This window comes from Grus americana, chromosome 2 (assembly GCF_028858705.1).
Source record: "Grus americana isolate bGruAme1 chromosome 2, bGruAme1.mat, whole genome shotgun sequence".
In the NCBI taxonomy this organism is placed as follows: Eukaryota; Metazoa; Chordata; class Aves; order Gruiformes; family Gruidae; genus Grus; species Grus americana.
This window is the reverse complement of record NC_072853.1, coordinates 90776357-90799213: the sequence shown is the minus strand read 5'-3', so window position 1 is coordinate 90799213 and position 22857 is coordinate 90776357. Positions and strand designations below refer to the sequence as shown.

Sequence of the window (22857 nt, the reverse complement as noted above, 5' to 3'; positions counted from 1 at the left end):
TAAATGTTGTGCCTTCAGGACCATGTGACTGTTTTTTGGGGAGGTCACTTATAGTGGAATATATATATATATATATGGTCACATGCTCATGGGAAAGACATGCTTGGTAGTAGGTGGTGTTCAAGGTGTGCTATCTCTGTAGCTTTCACCATCTGACCACTACCATGGCTGGGGGGTGGCAAAGGAGTCAAATGATGGTTGACTTTATGTCCAACAGGAGTGCAAAGCAGTGTGTAGTCCAGCAGTTGGTGCTGGCCAAAACACTGTACCTGTGTGCAGGGAAGGACACACATGCCAAGAGTGGCGGAGCTGCTTGAGCTCCATTTGCTGCCAGGTCAATTTGTGGAATGGAGCTTACACTATTCTAAACTTTTGCTTATATGTTTTGTCTGCCTCTAGGTATCTTTATGCAAAACCCTGATTAACCTTGCTTTGGAAGGCTTGTCGTATTACCATACTTACGATAGATTATTCCTGGGTCTAAGTATTGCAATGGGCTTTGTGGGCTGGACAACTTACGTGATTTTGGTGATTATCAAGACCCATACCAATTTGACCAAGACTGTCCAGACTAATAACAAGGTAGGTCAGAAACATGCAATGGTTTTTTTTCCCTATCATTTTTCAGCATTATAGGTATGCTCAGTCTCTTTGGTGTGGGAAACCAAATTGCACACCTTCCGCTTCTTTGGACTTCATATGGAAAGTGGGAAACTGTGGAGTTTACTAGCTACTGTAATCCTGTGTAGTGGTACTGTTTGGTCCATTAATTAGGATCAGTATTCCTACGCTGTGTAAGTCTTGAGTGTGCAATACAGTGCTTTCTCACTTTTTTGCTTCCTACAGCTGTGTATTTTACTAGATGCTAACGCAAGTATAAGCAAACATAGTGATTTAAAATGATTAGAGGATTTGTCTTTAAACAGAAGTCAATCTTCAACATTAATTGTACTAAAGTCAGCACTCTGTTGTAGTAATACTTGTTTGGAAGAATACAGGCTTCAGGCTTCCGTTTTGATTCTTCTTTACTGTAAGGCAAAAAAAAAAAATTAGCATGTAAATTATTTTATTCCTGTTCCTCTTTGGCAATGTGAAATCAGTTTTCAGAAGCTGTGCGGTCCAATCATGGCATTTTTAAAATGTATAACCTGTTTTAATAGAAAGGTGAACTGTGGTTTCACAGATCGGCTTGCTCTCTTGCTCTTTGATTTGCAAGGTTGCAGCAGAAGACATCAAAGATGAAGGAAGCTCATTTTGACAACTTTATCATGGTTTGATTTTTCACAAAGTACAAAATCCTAGGAAATTCATTTACTTTCAGTCATTCATCAGGGGAAAAAAGATAGCTCAAAAAGATGAACAGGCAAAAAGCTAGCATTTCATTAGAGAAGGATTAAAGCCTTGTGGGGGGGGACACAACTCTCCCAAACTTCAAGAATTTGTTTCAGAATAAAAGGAATTGTTTCATTTGGTAATGTAAATGAGAATAAGCACTCACTTTGCATCTTTACTGCCTACAATATATTACTCTGAGAAAATTCCTATCATGCTATCTTGAGGTTTTTACTACTGGCTGAAATGAGATAGTCTTGGCCTTTAATGAAAATAATCAAACAAAATTGAAATGGAAAATATTCAAAGTGCTGTACCACATGATTTAGGTTTTCTTTCATCAAATAACCGAGAAGAAATAATCCAAGATGCAGGTTATGTTAGATATGAACGAAATAATTACAATAAATACACTGAGTATTGGGCATATTAATAACTACATTAAGCAAAAACTTCACAGTTTTAGTTGACATCAGATTTTCATTTGGTATATTGATTTTACTTGTTGAAGACAAATTTTATGCTAGTGAGACTGGGGAAAAAAGCCTGGTTTCTTAGCTCTTTGTCTATAGAATTTTTCTTTCCCCGGTTTTAGCAAGAGGCCCTTTTCTGTAAAGACCTTTTTTAGTGTTCCTAAATACTTAGGGGATCACAGTGTGAGGCTAATGCTTCATATATGGAGGTTATTTGGTTTAAAACTAATATTGGAGCTACTTAAAGAATTTTGCTGAGAAACTAATCTACCATTGACAAATAGTCTTCTGCAAAGCACAGCCTTATAAAATCTGAAAGGAGCCTCTGAATAATGAAACTGCATATCCTGTATATATCATCTTTAAAAGTTTTTGGCTTCTTATGTTGCATATGAAAAAACTTTTTTTCTTTTAGACTAGTGTATTGTTTTGCTTAGCAAGAAACCTAACCTTCTAATCTATTTTTAAACATCCACAGAAAATGCAAATCTGGTTTGCATTTTCAATGCATGACCAACTATAGTGGACTCTAATATTTATGTGTCTGTATGGAATAAAATGTTGTTTGTATGTGTTTACTCATTCAATGATAAATTATAGTGTGCATATCATATCTATATGTATTCCTTCTGCCTATATGTCAGCAAATGTAAAACTAATAAAATTGTATTAGGTTAGCTTTCTATATGACATTTTTTCTTACTTTAATGGAATATCTTAGCAGAAATTCTATCTTAAAAATCATTTAGAACTTGCATTTGCTGTCAGTTTAGATCAAGGCAGTTGTATGTCAGTTACCAGGGAGGCGGGGGGAACGACCAGAAAAAATGGTAACCTGTCCATGTGAACTGCTAATTGAATGTCTTTTCTTCTCAGCATATTTAACATAGTTGCATATCTGTCTACATAACTCATTCAAAGGAACTGGCATTCATGTAGAAGAAAACAGTGTCGTCAGTCATTACTTACACAATACACTGAAGACCGCTCAGTCACTAAAGCTGCCTTTGCTATGTCAAGTTGCAATACATAAAGATAAAATTGTTTATTTAAAACCTGTACATAATCTTCCCTTACCAGTAATTCTTCTGCTATCTGAATGTCCCTACATAAGGAAGAGTAGTTCACTGACCAGGTAAAAGGCAAATGCAGTGATTCTTTAAATGCTTCTCTTTGCACAAACAAGAGATTGCTGCTCCCTGATGACTCAGGACTAGCCTACCTGTCTGAGACTACCCATTTTAAAAACTTCCTTTGTCTCTTTGATGTTCCTACTTATAACTATCTCAGTCTAAGAATGTATTTCTTTGAGTGCATTGTAGGTTATGATTAAATATAACAACAGTTCTAGCTATGCTAGGAACCTTTTAGTGCCGTACAACTCTAGTCCTCTGTTGTATTTTGAAATTGTAGGTTGAGTAAGGCCATCTCTCCTGTGAAAGGCTGGTCGCAAGCCTCCTTCAGTAGCTGTCCCTAGATCCTGAAGAGTTGGTTTTTTTCCACTAGGAGTTAATGCTTTGTCTTTTTATTTAATTAGTTCTCTTACAACTGTCTCAAGCAGGAGGAGGACACATGTGCTAATGGAATTTTCATTAAACGTTTTGACTGTAATGCTATGAACTTGAACTCAAAAGGTTACGCCTCAAGTCTGGTTTTAGAATCTAAATTTAAGAGAGTTCTTTTATCCAAGACCCTGACTTCCAATGGATTTCAAATATCCATTGAACATAAATAACATTGCATACATTGGGCTTGTAGATTGTACAAGTGTGCCTTGCCAGTGCAGATTTTACTGCAGGATTTTATGTAGAGACATATTTAGAATTAGATCTTCAAATCCTACTGTTGGGTTTTTTTCATCTGGCTGGAAACAGCGTCCAGAGTTGTGTACATAGACACAAGGCAGCTTCAGTGGCTCTGTTAAAATAACATTTGCTTTACTGTGTAACTAACAAATGGAAAATAGTGTGTAGATTAAAACATTTTATTACTGTCTCGGGAATGTTTGTTCAACCATTTGTTTTTCAGGAATCTACTGTTCTCTTCTATGGTTTTGCCTTTGTTGGAATGATAATTGTATTTTTCCTGTTGATTCAAACATGTCCTTGGACATACTACGTATACTGTCTCTTGCCAGTACCACTTTGGTATGCAGTTGTGAGAGAGTAAGTAAAGAATACATTTTAGAAAGAATGTTTTATAAAACCATGCCTGTGCTTCCTTTTTGTTGACAATTTTTTTCATAAGTTTGGGAGAAAAAGCTAGATTAATTTTATTGAACTTCCTGAAATGCTTTCTGAGACATTCCAGAGGACTCTGGTTTATATTTCACTTGACAGATAAAGTAGTTTCCAAACAGACTGATACAGATGCCAATTCTAGAAGATATCTTTTCTGTTAGCAAAAATAAATTAATGTCTTTCCAAGACAAAATGCTTTTAGTTCTCTTATAGCTGTAGCAAAAGGGTGCTAAAATCTTGGGCAAATACCTGTAGCAGCAATTTCTTTTGTAAAATGAGACAGGTTGTTCCTTTTCTTCAGTAATTTTGAAATAGTCTGATCCTGCAAAGCGTCAAGTATACTGAACTCCAGCTGCTTTTGGAGATGTGCTAGTCATGTTGAGGATTGTGCTCTGATATTGAAACAAACTTGTTTTGTTTGGGTCTCCTTTTATTCCAAATCCAAAAATACTTGTTAGCTTCTGATTTCTATTACTTACCTAATCTGCTGGCAATTCTGTAGATGCCAACTCAATATTATTCAGAGAAAATGAGACCAACCACAGTTAGATAATGAGCAGCCTCATAAAAAACTGGAAAAGCTAACTAGGGATTTTTTTCTCTCTCTAAAGCTTCTGAAAGTTTCATCACTTATGATGGACATTAAGCACAGCATAACCAAAAATGTTCATAAACTCAGAGTCGATTTGGATAAAGAGTAATCTGAAGCTTGTCCAAACACTGGTGAAGATGTGCCAGAAATGGGAGGGGGAAAAGCTGGAGGGTTTTATTGTAGATTTTATATCAAGTAAAACTGGGCAGACAGAGCCTCAGGGCATCGCTCACTCTGTTTCTAAACAGCAGGCAGGATCAGCAATACCTGAAACATGTCTTACGCTCTGACCCCCTCCCTGCCCTTCAAGGGTAAAATCCTATTTTTTTTTTTTTAAATAATTGCTGTCGTCTTCTATCATTTTGAACAGACTTCCTGTTATTCAAGACCTTGCCACAAATCTCTTGTCACTTCATATTGGTCAGTCTATAGGATTCCTCTTGGTTTGTACACTGGGAATTGAAATACTAGTAAGTATTTTATCCACATGTATCAACAGAGCATCTCATTGCTAGCATTCTACCTCTTTGAGGAATTTTAAGTTTTATTAATGTGCTTGTTTTTCAGTCTTCTGTTGGATTATGTTTTTTATTAGGTCTTCAGCTTCTTCTACCGCTCTACGCTTACTGTTGGTCTTCTTGTCTTTGCTGGCTGGCCAGTGATCACACAGCTGTGGGTTCAAGCAAAGGTACTGTATTGCTTTGCTTAAAAAGAGTATTTTAAATGGCTAACAGCTGATTTGCATCTTAGGATGTGGTCTCTTTAGAATGCTGCTGTAGATTCTTGTTCAGTTATGCTCTTATTCTGATCTCTGTCATGAGCAGCATGTAGCAAGGCAAGGGAATTTAATATAATCTGGATAGATCTGTTATACAAGATTAGTAATAAGACTGCTTAAGAATTTTGGAGTAGCTATCAGTTAGCAGGTTTTTTTTGTTAATGATAACTAAAAAATGCTTGACTTAAAATATGAAATGCACATCGTTTATCAAATTGTCACAGTGGCAAAAGCATTGACACACATGATTGGTGAAAGTGCCACCATTCAAGTAATACAATCATTTATTGAAAAAAAAAATGAAGATAGCTGAAAAATGCTTGTCAATCCATATTGTCTGCAATCAGTTGGCACACATTGTTCCTCAGAGGCAGCTTTCTGTACTGTTTTTTTTCTCCAAGAAAAAACCTCCACTTTTGTAGATATGGGTGTGAAGTGGCACAACCTTTAATATAAGAGACATTTCTTCCATTCATTTATTCAAACATCTCTTATTTCACAGGATACCTAAAACCTAGAGTTCTGGGGTAACATTAACATTTTAAATAAAAAGGAGAGTCAAATTCCTAAGTCTTGCTCTGCAAGAACTGTCAAGATGGAGGCTTGTATTTCTTTATTTACAATTTTTTTTATTCTATTTGAGTAATCATGTAACGTCTTAAAGTTGAGTATACACAAAAGATGTTTTGTAGCACTGAAAATTTCCTTCTAGGAACATGAATCTGACTTAAAGTTTTCAAGCTGAAGTGGTACAGCTCTTAATGTCTTTATTTAGAGTAAAATACCTTGGATGGGTTTGGGTTTTTTCTCCTAGCAAAGAATTTAGAGAACTGCTTAGATGATTATGGTGGTTAAATCAAATGGCATTCAGATTCAAAGACTGGAAAATGTTACCCTGTTGCTGGAGAATAGGTGATTAGTTAACTGCTGCAAACTCTGATGAGATTGGTTTTATTCATTTCTTCCATAAGGTTACTTATGGAAGTAACCATCAGCTGCTTCCATCAGCTTTCTGACGACTGCAGCGTGTGTGAAGGCCACACTTTGAGAAAGTGCTTTAAATAGAAGCTTAGCTTTAATTCTCATTGTCTTTGATAGGATTTTGACAGCTGTGTAAATGAGATTCTTTTCTGTATGAAATTGAAGTACTGTAATACCAATGACCCTGGGCCCTTTTTTCAGTTAATTTTACTCTTAATATGTGCAAGGTTTTTTGCCTGTGGGAGATGATAGTAGCTGTTAGTAGTTTGCTGAAGTATTTTTTTTAATTAGATAATTGTCTGTCCACATGACCTCCACAAAATTCCTTTTTTTTTTTTTCTTCTTTTAGACAACAGCATTGATCTGGACTCTTCTCTGTGTGCTCCTGGCAATATTTCCTTTAATGCCTGTTCTAGGAAGAGAACCAAACATTCCTCTGGTGTAAGAATATAATCTTGTTCTTTAAACTTATTTCCTTCTTTGACATTCAAAATTTAGGCTGACTTTTGATATATGTGAGGAATTGTATTATTGAAAGCTGGCTGAGACAGGTATTGAAATTCAGAATTTAAATAACATGATTATAGAGACCTCAGTTATTCACTAATGTGAATGAGAATAGACTTTTAATTCTTTTGCCACATCCATTTGCTCTTTGCATTACTCTGTAATTTCTTGTAGAGGGAAACATTTCTCACAATACAAAAATTCGCAAATTTTACATGAAAATGAAGGTCATCATTAAAGGAGGAGCTTCACTGGGGTGCAAACATGGTAAATAGCACTCACGTGAATAAGAACATTTATTCAAAAGCAATTTACTTTGACAGCATCTTTCTGAATTACTCCATCTAATTTTGAATAATCTGTCTTTGAATAGCACTCTGTACCTAATGAGATATTCAGGGAAATAAAACAAATAGTATAGGCAGAGCTCTCTTCTTCCTCGGTGTTTTCTCTGTCTTGTTTTTCCACTTCTGGTTCTGTGTTCTGCATCTTGCTTTCTGGTGTTGCTTGTCTAATTTTTCTACAGTTGTTGATTTGCATTTTTTCTAGTGCATCTTTGTTGTCTATCTCTCTCCTCTTGTGAGCTACTCTTTCATCATGCAAGCATTCTCTCACATCCGGATGCAATCCAGTTGGTTGGCCTGAAGGCATTAGCCTTGTGGTATCACTGTAGTAACTGCAGAGAGAGGCTTGAATTGACCTAGGCTGCAATGGCTCCTTCTGCTGTCTGAGGGAAGATACTGTGCCCCATCAGAGCCAGGGTGCCTGATCCTCAGTAAAATACAGGATTTGAGCAGTAATATATGATTGCAGAGAGAATTATGAGCCCAAATATTTCCAAAATTATTGACCTTCTGCCTCAATATTTTTTACAGTGATTTAAATCCATCTATTGAAAACCCTTCTTAGTCTTGATGATTGGGCACGTTAGAAATATTCAGGACAAATTTGCTTTGGCTGTATTACAACCTCACAGCTGTATATACACATGTATATATTTCTGCTGGTCCAAACTGATTTTTTTCTTTATTATTCTTTAGAACATTTGAGCACAGCTTAGAAATCAAAGTGGAATTAAATTACCTTCAGATCTTCCTCCCTGATACTTCTTTACATTCACCTTATCCAGGCTGTACATCTTCTTATTTATTCTTCTAATGAAACATTGTACCTCTGAAACAGTTTGTGCCTGTGTGAATCTTGTCAAGGGAGTTTTGAAGCTGAAAAGGCTCGAAGCAGCAATTAAAGATATATGTACATGTGATGCTTCAGGATGTTGAAGATAAGGAGATGCTGGGAGAGAAGATACAGAAGGGAGAAATTAGAGTGCCTGTAAGAAATAGGTGCATTTATTAAATCTGTTCTTGAGCAGTGGCACTGTATGTCAGGTGAGGGCTTCTTCAGTACATTAATAAAACTTGTATGGTACGAACAGGGAGCTCCTGATTCAACTCAGTCATAAAAAGGAAGCATACAGGAGGTGAAAGCAGGGTCAGATGACCCAGGAGGAACATAAAGATGCTGTCTGAATATGCAGGATAGGTTAGGAAAGCCAGAGCTCTCATGGAGTTGAATCTGGTGTGGGATGTAAAGTGCTGCAAAACAGTGTACAGCAGCAAGAAGACGACTAGGGAAAACGTGGCCCTGCTGCTGATTGGGACATGCAAAAGGCTGAGGCCTTCTTCTGCCTCCATCTTTACTGGTAAGACTGGCCATCAGGAACCGGGGGAAAAGAGTAAAGAAGACAGATCCTCCTCAGTGTCTAGTGAAGAGACAAGAAATGGGCAAAAATACAGATACAGGAAATTCCATTTAAACATAAGAAAAAAGCTTTTTTACACTGAGGGAGGTCAAGCACTGGAACAGACTCCCCAGAGAAGTTGTGGAGTGTCTCCATCAGTGGAAGTATTCAACACTCAGCTAGACATGGCCCTGAGCAGCCTGCTGTAGTTGGCACTGCTTTGAGTAGGGAGTTGGACTAGACTGATGTCCAGGGATACCTTCCAGCCTCCGTTCTGTGAATGAGTATCCTGCGAATGAGTATCCTGCAACAGTGTTCTCATATTGGTTAGATCGTTACTTGAAAATTAGTATTGTGATACGCCGAAGTAGTCTGATTTTACTGAACATGGGGTGCTTGTGTACATTCTTTGTTATACCTAAGAAAACACGAGTGCAGCAGTCACAAATGGACATTTTTGTCATTAGTCTTTCAGTGGAGATACCAAGTGACAAGTGAAAGTGAGGACTGCGTGGTTTGACTACTTCCATATCAAGGTTGTAGCATGACAGAGAAATACGTGCAAAAACTGCTGCTGCCTTATAGTTCCTCTGCTTGCTTGATGACTGAAGGGAGACAGTCAGAGGTGATATTAGTATTGATCTTTTAGTGAATAGTGTCTATTATTTTGGAATAGTGTCATAATTAGCAGTCTTCCTCAGTAATACCAAACTATTTTTTTCTGTGTTTGTGATGAGTGACAGTCTTCCTGTTAGTCTTGCTGTTACACCACCATTACAATCAAAACCATAGCTTTGTTTAAATACAAGTACCCTGATAGATGACAAACCTTGAAACCACTAACTTTAGATCACTGATCACTGTTACTATTTTGTTCAGAATATTATTTGGAGGTAATTGAAAGAACCTCAAAATGGTGAGTGACAGATCAGACATGTGGCCAAAACAGAGATTTTTGCCACTACCATGAAAAGAGCATGACTGTATTTGTGCATGGCAAATTTGTATTAAAAAAAACCCCCACACAACAACAAAACAAACCACGAACACTCCCCAGCCAAAAAACCCCCCAACCACCACAAATAGAAAAAACCTCCAGCAACCACTCCAAAAAACCTTTGATGCTGGGTTGGATTTTGTTTTTCTAAAGCTGGATGTTAAAGTTTCCTTAACTTACTCAGTCTTGATACTGAAATGAATTATTTCATCTTAGTGAAGAACATGTCTATGCAAATTTCCTGAAACTTGTGATGATATTTCCTGGGATTTTATTGGGGTTTTGTTTGTTTGTTTTACAGAATAGCAGCTGGCTTGCTGACTCTCTTGATCTCTTGCTTCTCATTGGCACCTCTTTGTAAAAGCGAAAATAAATACAGAAATAATGAAGATATGAAAGTACATTTTTATCAGGTCAGTTGCTACTTTTCAGTAATTTTGAATGTTAGAGGGTTTGTACGTGCAAATTTTTTTACATATTTTCTAATAACATGTTCCTACCAAGGCCACAGTTTTCAAGAAGAAAATGATTGTTCCTAAGAGTTGTCCCCTTTGACTATTTTAAGAGGACCATGTGCTCATGGTAATATGCATTTTTAAATATCATAATGCTGTGTTCCCAAAAGCTCATCCTATGCATATTTATGTGTATCTATGTATGCATAGATGTGCATACACATTTCGATGCTCTACTCAGAGAATTTGAGAGTTTATCGTGCCTGCAGTCTGTGTATGTAACTTCCAGTAACCTTTGCAGGAATTGCACATGCACACTAAAGACAGGCTTGCTGGTTCAGGGGATTCTTTCCAGTTTCTGGCTGCTGAATAACAACATGAGACTGATACTGAGCTGGTTTTCTGTTAGTTAAGTCTTCTTTCAGATGAAAGATGAGATTTTTTTTTTTCTTTATAACTTCATGAAATAGGTAGATCTTTTCATAGTAGGTACTAATTAAGTGCTAGAGACCCTTTAAGATTCTAATAATACCTTGCATATCTGCTGTCCTCTTTTTTTCCTTTTTTTAAAACTCGTTACATGATAATGGTTTTATTTCAGGACCAGCTTTATTGGTTATGATTTATGTGCTGGAGTTTTATTGAGCTAAGCAATGCATTCATTATATTAGTGATTTAGATATGAAGCTCATAGTGGTTAAAAGGAGGAGGGGAAGGAATAATGAATGCTTAAAATGCCCTTACCTGGGCATGCACACATGTATAATGTGCTGGTGGTTTCTCCTACCTTTTCCAGCTTAACTGCTGTCCTGGTTTCAGGAGGGATAGAGTTAATTTTCTTCCTTTCAGGTGGTATAGTGCTGTGTTTTGGACTTAGGATGAGAATAATGTTCATAGTACACTGATGTTTTTACTTGTTGCCAAGCAGTCAAGGACTTTTCAGCTTCTCATACCTGCCTGCCAACGAGAAGGCAGGGAGCGACCAAGAATCTGGGAGGGGACACAGCCAGGATATTCCATACTATATGATGTCATGCTCCATATATAACTGAGGGGTTGGCTGGGAGGCGGATCAGCTCAGGAACTAGCTGAGCATTGGCTTCGGGTGGTGAGAAATCATAGAATCATGGAATCGTTTTGGTTGGAAAAGACCTTTAAGGTCATCGAGCCCAACCATTAACCTAGCACTGCCAAGTCCACCACTAAACCCTGTCCATAAGCACCACATCTACACGTCTTTTAAATACCTCCAGGGAGGGTTACTGAACCACTTCCCTGGGCGGCCTGTTCCAGCACTTGACAACCCTTTTGGTGAAGAAATGTTTCCTGATTTCCAATCTAAACCTCCTCTGGCACAACTTGTAGGCCATTTCCTCTTGTCCCATCGCTTGTTACTTGGGAGAAGAGACCAGCACCCATCTGGCTACAACCTCCTTTCAGGGAGTTGTACAGAGTGATAAGGTCTCCCCTCAGCCTCCCTTTCTCCAGGCTAAACCACCCCAGTTCCCTCCGCCACTCCTCGTAAGACTTGTGCTCTAGACCCTTCACCAGCTTCGTTGCTCTTCTTTGGACACACTCCAGCACCTCAATGTCTTTCTTATAGTGAGGGGCCCAAAACTGAACACAGCACTTGAGGTGTGGCCTCCCCAGTGGTGAATAGAGGGGGACAATCACTTCCTTAGACCTGATGGCCACACCATTTCTGATACAAGCCAGGATGCTGTTGGCCGCCTTGGCCACCTGGGCACACTGCTGGCTCATATTCAGCTGGCTGTTGACCAACACCCCCAGGTCCTTTTCCGCCAGGCAGCTTTCCAGCCACTCTTCCCCAAGTGTGTAGCCTTGCATGGGATTGTTGTGACCCAAGTGCAGGACTCAGCACAGCCTTGTTGAACCTCATACACTTGGCCTGGGCCCATCGATCCAGCCTGTCCAGATCCCTCTGTAGAACCTTCCTACCCTCAAGCAGATCAACACTCCTGCAAAACTTGGTGTCATCTGCAAACTTATTGAGGGTGCATTGATCCCCTTGTTCAGATCATTGATAAAGATATTAAAGAGAACAATTGAGCTGTTCCTCACTTGTTATGGATTTTTTTGTCTAATTTTTGTTCTGTTGTTTATTATTATTATTAATAATATCTTCCTATTCTGTCCTATTTCTGTCTTTATCTCAATCCATGAGTTTGACTTTTTTTCTTTTTTCTCTCCCCCATCCCACTGGGAGGGTGGGTGTGAGCAAATGGCTGTGTGGTTGTTTTGGCTGCCGGACAGGTTAAACCATGACAACTGTGGGAAAGAGGTATCAGTTCCTTTCCTAAGCATTTAGGACAGATATTTGCAGTACATTCTCAGCAGTGGTTTTCTCACTGGAATGCCTGAACAAAATAGTACTGGATGGGGGAGTGAGAGAGCAGCTGGGTGGGCACCTGGCAGCCAGCTAATGTCAACTCACCATGCAACTGCTTACAGCATCTTGTGGGCTGTAACTTTGTGGAGAAGCTCACAAATGATGATGAAACAGATCTGTAGTCAAAAAATGATGCCAGACTATTCTTGAGCCAACTTTAGAGAATCAGGAAATTCACTCAGAGCCCTGAGATACTAAATTAGATGAAAATGTTCTGCCTGCTTGTTCAGGGAGTAACATCTTCGTTTTTCTCCCAAACTTTAAAAAGATCATAAAGCTCCTCAAATTGCTTTTTAATCAGAGGATATTTTACAATAGCGAAATCTAATTACTAATCTCTATTAGATTTTTATTTCAAAAGCTTACTTGGGAACAGAAAACATGGGATCCACCATTCACACTCTGGGTAAGGAAAGAATTGGGAGGGGAGATTTTTCAGACTTAGAGGGGGAAAGGGGCATTACAGAAGCATTACACGTTTCTGAATAAATAACTTGTTTTGAGGTTAGGTTGCATTTACTTGTTTTGAAATGTACAGAAATACAACAGGAAATGTTTGTCAGAAGACTAGTATTTCTAGGCAATGGAATTCCCTTGTTCTCCTTTTGAGTTGGGAGTTTTCAGTGGGGAGAGGGAAGGGGGTAATCTTCAAAAATGCTGGCACATGAGTTTTGATTTACAGCTCCTAGGCAGTTTTAACTGTAAGATGAATCCTTTAGTCAGATGAAACTTGCCTATTTTGCAATGACAAACAGTGATCAAGGCGCTGACATTCATATACATAAGCACACACAATCAGGTCCCTGCTTTGCATCTGACAAGGGGTTTCTTAAAAGTAGTTCTTTCGCAGCTCCCCCATATGTGGTGTTTGAAGGCAGTCACTGAAGGTTATGCTTTCCTCTGATAATGTTGTTCCTTCCTAGACAGGAAACTAAGATTGGTTGTTTGATGTTTCTTCATTTTGAGGAATGAGGAGATAGATTAACTTGCTACAGGTCTGTCTTCTCTGTGTGCCACTTTCCTGGCAAGTATTGACTGAAGTGGAACGGAAAATATGGTGTCCCTTCTTCATACTCTTTATGGTTTGCCTTGGGGATTCCCTTAGCCGCTCTGCTAACTGCTTCTATAGGATTACTTGACTTTTTTTTAATCCTTTTCCTCTTTGTTTTGGTAATGTCTGTGTTTAAGAATCCTCTTAAATCTTTCATTTCACCTCACCTGAAATTTTTGCATCTGCTCATTTAAGATGAGATGCATTTTCATACAAGAAATAAGGTAATATTTCCCAAAGGCTGAAGTAATTCTTATTTGCCTGAATTGTTCTTTGCAAGTTGTTTTGGAATTGCATCTGAATAAAGACACTTCCCTTTTCAGTTCCCTTCCTGTTTCAGTCAGAGAAAGAGAGGGATTCAGCATAGCCTAGGCTTTTTGTTGTGCTTATGGTGAGGGTTTTTTTCTCTTCTGAAGACAACTTTCTTCTTTCTTGTCCAAGTGAGCTTCTTTTCCATCTGGGAATTAGCCTGTAGTGAAGATACCATGCCTGGTAAGGAACAAATCTTGTTCCATTACCTTTATTGCTCTTCTTTTGGTCAAAAAGAAACCTGAGTTGGCAAAGACCGTCAGAGTAGGCAAAAAACCCCTACCAGTTTGCATGTAGTCCTTCACAGAAAAGGTAATTCCCTTGGATCTGGTCCTGAACTATGTATTTTTGTGTTGGTTTCTCCCTGGATGGAACAGAGTGTCCATCTTAGCAAATGAGTATGAGTTACATACCTGTATGGATCTGAGAGGCCATTTACAGCCTACTCATTTATTCACTGGTTTTTGTACCTACACACTATAGATCTCCAACATGGGTATTATCCTAAAAAGTCCCAGACAACCAAACAGCATGATCAAACAGATTTTTCAGCAAAAGTGTATAAATACAGATATTTTAAAAAGTAAAAATGCAAGCTTGAGTAACTTCATATGGTTACATTTACATTTCTGTTACAAAAACTTTAGTTATGTTTAGATCTAAATTTCAAGTTGTGATACGTGTCACTGCTTGAGGGAGAAGATATTAATTACACCCCCACAGTTTCTGAAAATTGTCAAGAGTTTCTCAGGTTTTCTCTTGATGTCATTAAAGCAGGAATAACATTTTTTGCTGAATTTTGTTTGCTATGATAAGGAGAGAATTGTCTTTTGGTTAATACTACTTCTATCTTTGAGAAGTCATCTTCAGGAATGGTGAAAACTGGAGTTATTTCTAATCCATCAGCTAGACTGCTGGAGTGCTTATTGTACAACTTTTCTTTTTTTTTTTTTGTTCTGAAGTAAACACCAATTTCTCTTTGACAGCAGTTTCATAGGTGAAGTCCAGCTTTTGCTGCACTACCAAAACCACTGCTGTTTCCTTTGGTTGATAATGTTGGGCCAAGTTGTTATTCCTAGGAGGCCTGAACTTCATGTGGGTCCCAGGTGGTCAGTTTATTAGTTTTCTCTGAATTAGGAGATTAAATAAACAGTAGGAAACCATGTCATATTGGTGCAACTAGGGGACAGGAGGAGTGTTTTCAGCCAGCCAGCTGGTGCTGGTTCTCCTGCCGGTCTCTCTGTGGGTTGTTATCATGTTGGATGCTTAGGAGAGCTCCCAGCTCTGTCCCAGTTGGCACAGAGGTGCTGGGGCTGCAGATGTCACCCTTGGTTTCCTCTTTCTAGCTATGACCTACAGATGAGTGTTTCTCAGAGACCAGCTCTTAAGCTGTTCAAGAATAATCTCTGAACTCTAAAGACAGTTGTGACGGGGGAAAGAAGACAGTTTCTTAGCTGGAGACCTCAGTTTGCAGCTCTGAGTTGTGTCTGCGCTCTTCGACAGTCCTGGAGATGCTGGTGAAAGCTGAGAGCAGTTTGAACATTACTTAAACTGCGAACATGGGAGTCTCAAAAGCAGATGCTGGGCCCTTCCCTGGACACTGGCATAGATCTAGCAGTGGTAAATTGGGTTTACTAACGTGCCCAGGTCATCACAAGTCTTCCAAGGCACAAGATATATTATGGGAGATGACATAAAGACAGTGCAAAGTGACTTCACCAGTGGCTAGGGGATAGCAGAGTTCATGACACTAAAATAAGTTGAAAAGATATATCAAAGGGGAGAGATCTGGCCTGAATACAGCAAAAGCATCCCAAATAAACATCAGAGGTCTAAAGGGGCCAGTTCCTTGAGCTTTTAGAGGCTTAATGCTTCGACCTAGCTTATTGATGTCACACAGAAATACAAGTTACGTGTTCTTGTGACCTGAAATTAAATAGAAGCAGCAGATACTGAGCACCTGTGAAACCGGGCCAAAAACCAATGCTGACTGCTAAGTGTATCCTCTGGGCAGGTACCACTTGGTATCACTGCGTCTGGCGGGGGTGTGGGTGCCGGAATGGCAGCTATTCATATGGTAAAACGCGATGGATGTGAACACTGTGTAGTTGCTTTGCACTAAAAAAGCTACAACAGCAATGATATCTTGTAATGCAGTTTTAAAGCACGTGTTTGCAAAGTACCTTGCATGCTTGATTTGCCTTTTAGTGGAATTGCAGAGTTGTGAATAAATAGCAGTAATTGAAAACTTGGCTCAAGCATTTTCTTGGGTAATTGTCATTTTTCAAAAATAACTGACTGATGGGGTCATTGTCCTAAGGTTTTTTGCACCTACTTGATGACTGAATGGTGTCTCTTGAATTAGTCAAGAAAAAAAAAGACCCTCTTTGGCTTCACTGCTTCTCTAAAGCAGAGGGCTCTGCTTCAGGTGGTTCGGTTTCATTTGAATAGTCTGCTAAGAATGCAGCTGCTTTGCATCTCTTAAAATCCATCTTGAATCTGCTCTGCTGCTGCTGTCTCTTCATAGAGGAGCTGTGCTGCCCACGCAAAGCTCTTGCCTTAACTTAGCCTTCCCCTTCACCCCCTACCTGATTGGGCAGTGAAGCCAGAGGTTCTGCTAGTTCTTCATGGTTGCTGTTTGAGGACAAGTGCTCCTCAAAAAACTGGAGGCATATGTTTTCCATTGTTTACATGAGTGTTTAAGGAGTTACTCTTGACAAAGAGCGTATCATGTCAAATCAGTGATCAAGGGTGCTTGTTTAAACTATTTAAAAATAGCACAAATAAATAAGAAAAATTAAAAAAAAAAAAACCTAGAAGGAAGTTTTGAAAACCATAAATTGTAAAAAGCTAGAAATACTTGACTTCCTGTTCTTAGGTTGATTGAGATGAGTTTATGCAACTCTAAAGCATGTTTACATACTTACTATGGGATGGCAGAGATCCATACATTAATTATGTGTTTCATTGTGTGATTCTTCTTTCTAGGTGTTGAGTATTGCACTTTCAACCTATGTTGTGAGCAGTACCCATGACAGTCTTAAGAACAAACAAGGATTGCCTGTACTGAATCAAATTATTAGCTGGATGACTCTAGGTAAGAACATCGTCCCTCCCAAACTTGTATGCTGATAGTTTCTGGGGTTTGCGGTTGGGTGAGGGGCAGCGACACATTTTTATTAACAGCTCACTTTTGTACATATTCCTTTATTTGACTCCTAATAGTTCTTACATATGCTCACTATTCATTCCTGAGTGAAGTTTTTTGAGGAGTGTGTTAGAAAGTCTTCTAAAATATTCTTTGTAGGTTTGTAAATAAAATGCAAACAACTTTGATTTACAAGTAGCTTTATCTTTTGTTTTGAATGTTCTGCATATCTTGAAGACCCCTTTTAGGGATATAATGGTATAAATTCCCTTTTTTGTGTCATTTGGAGCCAGATAAGGATAATCTGAGATGTTCTGCAAGCAATATAGTTAAGCATGGGGAAGTGAGGAAAGATTGTTGCTGTATGTCAATGGAAACTTGAAGTTGCAGTTGATGGTGAAAACCCTCGGGGTATGGAAGTGCTTTTCAGAGCTGCCTTGCAAAAGGCTTGCGAACTAATGATGCTAATCTATGTTTGATATCTGTAAGAGCCTGATTATTAAAGAAAAAAAAAATTGCAAGTCTATGGATTTCTCATGACTCTAAAATCTTAAGATTATTAAACAAAGCAAATGTAATTATCACTGGGGTTATGGAGTACAGTAAAGCAATACCTTTCGTATTTCAGCTATAAAATAATTTCTGTAGAGCTCCGTTAGATGATGTAAGGCATTATTTATCCCTGAGTGATCTGGAACGTGGAATTTGTTTTACACCTAAACATATCCCATGCGAAGTTTGATATCGGCTCTTTGCTAGAAGTCAAGACCAGGAATTTAAACATTGCTTAATGGAAGAATTATGACTCTTGTTATCCAGTTGCTGGATGTGTTATATATTGTGTACATTTCTGTACTGGTGACATTGTTTTAGCTTAAGCAGATCTTGTCAGTTTTAGCAATCCTGCTTCTGTTTGAGCAAAGAGATTCAAGATTAATACAGCTGATTGTGATCAGTGTGTGCGTGAGCAACGCTCTCTTTGTAATGTAGTTTGCTTTGGAGCATTTGCCTTTACATCATGCTTTCCTAACTCTTTGTAGCCTGCTAAGCTAAGTGGAGATCTCTGAGTGGATGAATTCCTTGCAGTTGTAAAGTTGATGAAATCAATGATGTCCTGCTTGGCTTACTGGAGCAGGAATTGAGGGTAAAGGTTATCTTCCTCTCCTGTATAAGGGTGAGAGAAAAACATTTTTCATCTAAGAGATGACTTGGGCAGTCACAGAGGTCTAGAGTTATGATGAAAAAGTATAATAGAAATTCTCTTTGCTCTGGGTGGTGCTTCTATGCTAAAAATAAAGCTAAAATTGAAGTAAACTGTATAAACCCAAAAGTCTATTTGCTGCCATGGTGGTAGTGAATATTTTAGCAAAATCTTTCAGACTGGAAGTAATCATTTTAAGTGGATATGATATACAGGGTAGGAGCTTTATGCATTTGTTGAAGTTGCTTTACATAATTAAACACAGAACTAAGCAGGTAAAAAGCCAAGACATCCAACGTGTCCTCAGTACTCCTGTTGGAGAGAAATGCCTTGTCACTAGCATAAGCACAACTAGCACCTCTCTTGTCGCGAACATCTACCACAAATGTGGCATTGTAAGAATTAAGGTACCAAGGTCTCTACTGTAGCTTTTCTAAGGTTGATGGCATTAGAGGTGGTCAAACTCCTCTTCATCTTTTTGCTTAGTTGTGGAAGAATGACAGTGTTACTTGTTGAACTCTCATTTTGCACCTCTGTGTGCATTTATATAATCAGAAATGCAGTTATCAGTATTTATTCATAATAGCAATAAGCTGGAAATGAGACTCCCTGGCTATTCATTCTGATGAATATGAAGCTTACCTTGTTTAAAGTTTTAATTTAGACCTAAAATTATTTGTTTGAAGAAAGACTGATTTTTGGAGAACCAGGCAAATGAATTAGTGATGGCGGGTTCCTGCAGGCCTGTGTCCAGATGGCTTTAGCTGTTATGCCGTATGGTTGGGGCAGCGTACCTTAACCACAAACACAGAGGTAAAACCAGGAGTTAGAAAGTTAATCCAGCTGCTTCCCATGTTCTTCAGAGCCATCTTTATGTTAGCAGATATTTGTAAATGAGTGTATATTATGTTTTAAAGTTTTTATGAGTGGAAATCTGTCATAGCAACTTGCCAAATTTTTGAGGAATTTGGGGTCACAACTGCGTGCAGAGGACACATACAGAGATTTGTATAGGTCAGCCAGAAACCTGCAGGTCTTTTGATGGTTAATATCTGACGTGTCACATCAGAGATGGAAGGGAATGGCTAATTATAATCTACCAGCCACTCAATCTATGATTGTACTCAGGGAGCGATACACATCTGTCATTCACAGAGGCCGGTTGCCACGTTGAATTTCTTTTCAGCTGTTCTGACTTGTGGGGAAGTCCCTGGAGTTCCTCCTTGAACCAGGCCTTCTTAAAGTATAGAAAGCTACAAGTGATGCTTAAAGACTGAAGCACCCTTGAAATGAAGTCACTTGTTCTGTAATTGTAGCAGTGGCCAAGACTGAAAGCCAGGGAATAAAACATGCTGACCCACAGATTTTAGAAACAGCTTCATCTCTCTTTTGTTGATATGTTTACTGTAAATACTAACATATACTATGACAATAAAAACAAGTGAGCACTTTCCATATATTATAGTTTTATTTCTGTTCCTTAATAGAGTGATTATTAAATATGACTTACTGTTGATGCAGTCTGAGTGATTCTGGAACGTGAGGGCACTATACCACAATGAAGAATCACACCAATGTTATTTGTCAACACACTTCTTTATAAAGAGATAAAATTTTCATATTAAAAAAAATCAGGTTTAAAGATGACATCACAGCAATGCTTTTCTTTCTCCCTTTCCTCGCTTCAAGCACTGGCCGCTTTTCCTCTGCTTTTCTTCCTCCTTACTCACTCTTCTAGTAGCTCATTTCCTCTCTTCCCAACTTTCCTCACCTCCTGCAAACCACTGGCCCCTGTCCTCACTTGCAGGAGTTTCCCAGCTAGTGGAGTCTCTTTGGGGACAGCAAACCAGTGCTGGCTGGGCAGTTGAGCCAGTGGACTGCGCTAAGGAGTGACATGCAACTCCTAAGATCTCCCACCTGCATTAGAGAAATGCATTACAAGTTAAAGGCAAGAGGCATGAATCACAACAGTTAGGTCCCCTGTAGTTCCTTAAATATTCCTGGTTTAAACCTTTCAAGTAGAGAAGTTAATAAGTTGATAGTTTCTCTATCTGCACTATAAGTTTTTTTCAGTTGCAGCTCAAAATGTGGCAGGTTTCCTAATCTAATCCCATGGAGCATTGGCTCTGTTACTGCAGTCTGTGACCTGCCGGAGGTCCTTGGGGCCATGGTAAGTGGTTCTTAGAGTCATATTAAACAGTCAAGTTTGACGGTTTTTTGGGATTGTGCTTCCACATTATCTTAAGGGAACATCAGTTCATGAGAAATTATTAAGGCTATGAACTAGAAAGCCAGGGAATTAACATGACAGAGAACCAAAATTACTTTTGATAAATACTCCAAACACTGGGTTTTCTTTAGCAAAAGTAACTTCTGAAAAGTAGGGCAGATATGACCAGTATTGAATTTCTGTACATAAAGCGTCAAGATTTGAAGAACGTTATCTTGTTACCAAGGATGAAATGTTTTGCATGTAGTGACTGATGGATCTCTCTTTATTGCAGTTTCTTCCTCGGTGTTGCCGTTACTGAGCCCCACGTTTCTCTTTCAGCGACTGTTGAGCATACTGCTCTCTGTGATGTCTACCTACCTGCTCCTCAGCACAGGGTACTTCTTTCTTACTCTGTTTGGATTGATCATACATATGAAAATCAAGGGCTAAATATGAAACTATCTGCTGAATCTCATGAACATTTCTGTCAAAGGTGAAATGTGTGCTTCCAGCTGTAATCTCACCATTTATCTCCTTGTTTGTGTTAGTTCCCTAAATAAAATTTGAGGGGAACTTCCATATTTCTCCTTGTATTATAAACAATCTATTTTGTTGACATTCCTTTCAGCTAGACCAAACAGTGCCTGGAAGGGTATGTATTCAAACAATCTTGCACCAAAATAAGAAAGTCTATTTTAGTGTATGTCTTTTGTTGTTTTGGCATGTGCTTTTCTGCTCACAAAAAAGAGGAAATAACTTCTCTCCCAGCTGCTGAGCACTGGTGTCTAGTTATGGCTGAAAGGACATGCGACAAGAAACAGGTAGCCCTAAAATGAGGGAAAATTTTATTCAGAGAGATTTTCATGGAAGTAACATTTTGCAAAGGGATGCTAGTCCACAAGCTTCTTTTCAGGTAAAAGACAACTCCTCAAAGCTTATAAATGAAGAAAACACTGTGTCAGCCCACCCGCCCCTCCCCCCCCCCCCCCGACTCAGTAGCTCTTAAAAGCATAATTAATGGGGAGTATAGGAACCATTCTTTCCACCTCCCCTCCTGCTTATCCTCTGGATTTAATTACACTGGAAAATTAAGTGGAATAAATTATCTTGCGGCAGACATTTTGCAATAGCTGCCTCTTGTGGATACTCTTATTTCAGATGAAGCTTTTTTTTTTTTAACCTCCTGCCTCCCCTTCCTCCCACTTGCCCATTAAGGTTTTGATCCTAATCTTATTCCTGTCCATACACACTTTCTTACACTCAACCTTCTTAGCCTGTCCTGGCTGTTGGATAAAGCATTAATGTTATGCTCTCTCAGGCTGGTAACCTCCCTCTCTGTATTTTAGCCCTGCACCAGACCACTGACAGAGAGCTAACAGCTCTCTACTGTCTTCCTGCAATGTTCAAATAGACCAACAAATTTAGGAATAATTCTTTAAAAACAAACAAAAGAAACCCACCCCAAAATTCCCCAAACCAACCAATCATAGAAAACCCAAGATGCCCAGTGCCAAAAGTATCTGGTGTTTCTCTCCTCAGTGCTCTGTTATACCATGTAACGATAACCCAGTGCCTTGCTTAGGGGATTACAGCACCTCTGTAGGTGCAGTTAAGTGGAAGTATTGAAGCCAGCTGAAGAGCATGGTTCTATGCAGCTAGTTGTCACTGACTCAGTTGAAGACATTCAGTTTGTAGGCAAGTGTAGACCACTGTGAGGCTTGCAGGTACTTTTCTTACTGATAACCCAAGCATTGTCATCTTCATATTCATTAACTGCTTGTGATTCTGATAATTAAAGCAGAAATGTCTATCCAAAATTTTTTATTCCAGTTTGAAACTGCTTTGTAGCTACATTAGTGGGGAGACACAGTACAGAAACAATATCAAGATTAACTGCAATAATTTGCTTATTTTTAGACAAGTCTGTGTCCAAGAAGGAAGAAAGTAAAAAGGAAAAATTACAATCTTGTCAGTATTAGTGTCATACTCAGTGTTAGTATTATAATTTTATCCTGCAAGAAAAAAAAAAAAAAACCAAAACCCCAAACAACTGAGAGGCACCATGAAGTGCAGCTGAGGTGTAGAGGGTAGGGAGAAATTAATATTATCCAATTACAATCTGCACCCCTACGTTACCCAAGGGTTTTAATCTGTCATGTAAGTACACTCACAGTTTGCTGTGTTTGAGTGGTGCAGGACCCAGAAGTACTCCTCTGAGATCGGGGGTCTAGCTAGAATAGTTTAGCTGCCTTGATTAGAGCATGACTTGATGCTGCTATTGCAATGGATTGGTATGTAGCAAAGAAAAGGGCGTTTAACTTCAGTGAGATGTAATGCTCTTTTTATTATAGAGATGCCAAATGTGGTTTTCTTCATGTTTCTTTAAATTTTATTCCAGTTTTATTAAAATTAATCATGACACAAAGGGCA

General features: G+C 38.7%; 1 protein-coding gene across 20 annotated transcripts in view; it reads left to right on the top strand.

Moving 5' to 3' along the window:
* PIGN (phosphatidylinositol glycan anchor biosynthesis class N) overlaps positions 1-22857 on the top strand; it is a 108310-nt gene that overhangs the window by 65211 nt on the left and 20242 nt on the right. For all 20 annotated transcript variants that reach the window (XR_008575768.1, XR_008575771.1, XR_008575769.1 and 17 more), the window contains 8 exons: positions 400-582; positions 3834-3970; positions 5008-5107; positions 5233-5325; positions 6746-6837; positions 9943-10054; positions 16855-16963; positions 20720-20822. Coding sequence is in view for 15 of the 20 variants with exons in the window: in XM_054815821.1 (XP_054671796.1) it covers positions 400-582; positions 3834-3970; positions 5008-5107; positions 5233-5325; positions 6746-6837; positions 9943-10054; positions 16855-16963; positions 20720-20822 (929 nt within the window). In the remaining 5 variants the exon portion in view is untranslated. The remainder of the gene's footprint in view (positions 1-399; positions 583-3833; positions 3971-5007; positions 5108-5232; positions 5326-6745; positions 6838-9942; positions 10055-16854; positions 16964-20719; positions 20823-22857) is intronic.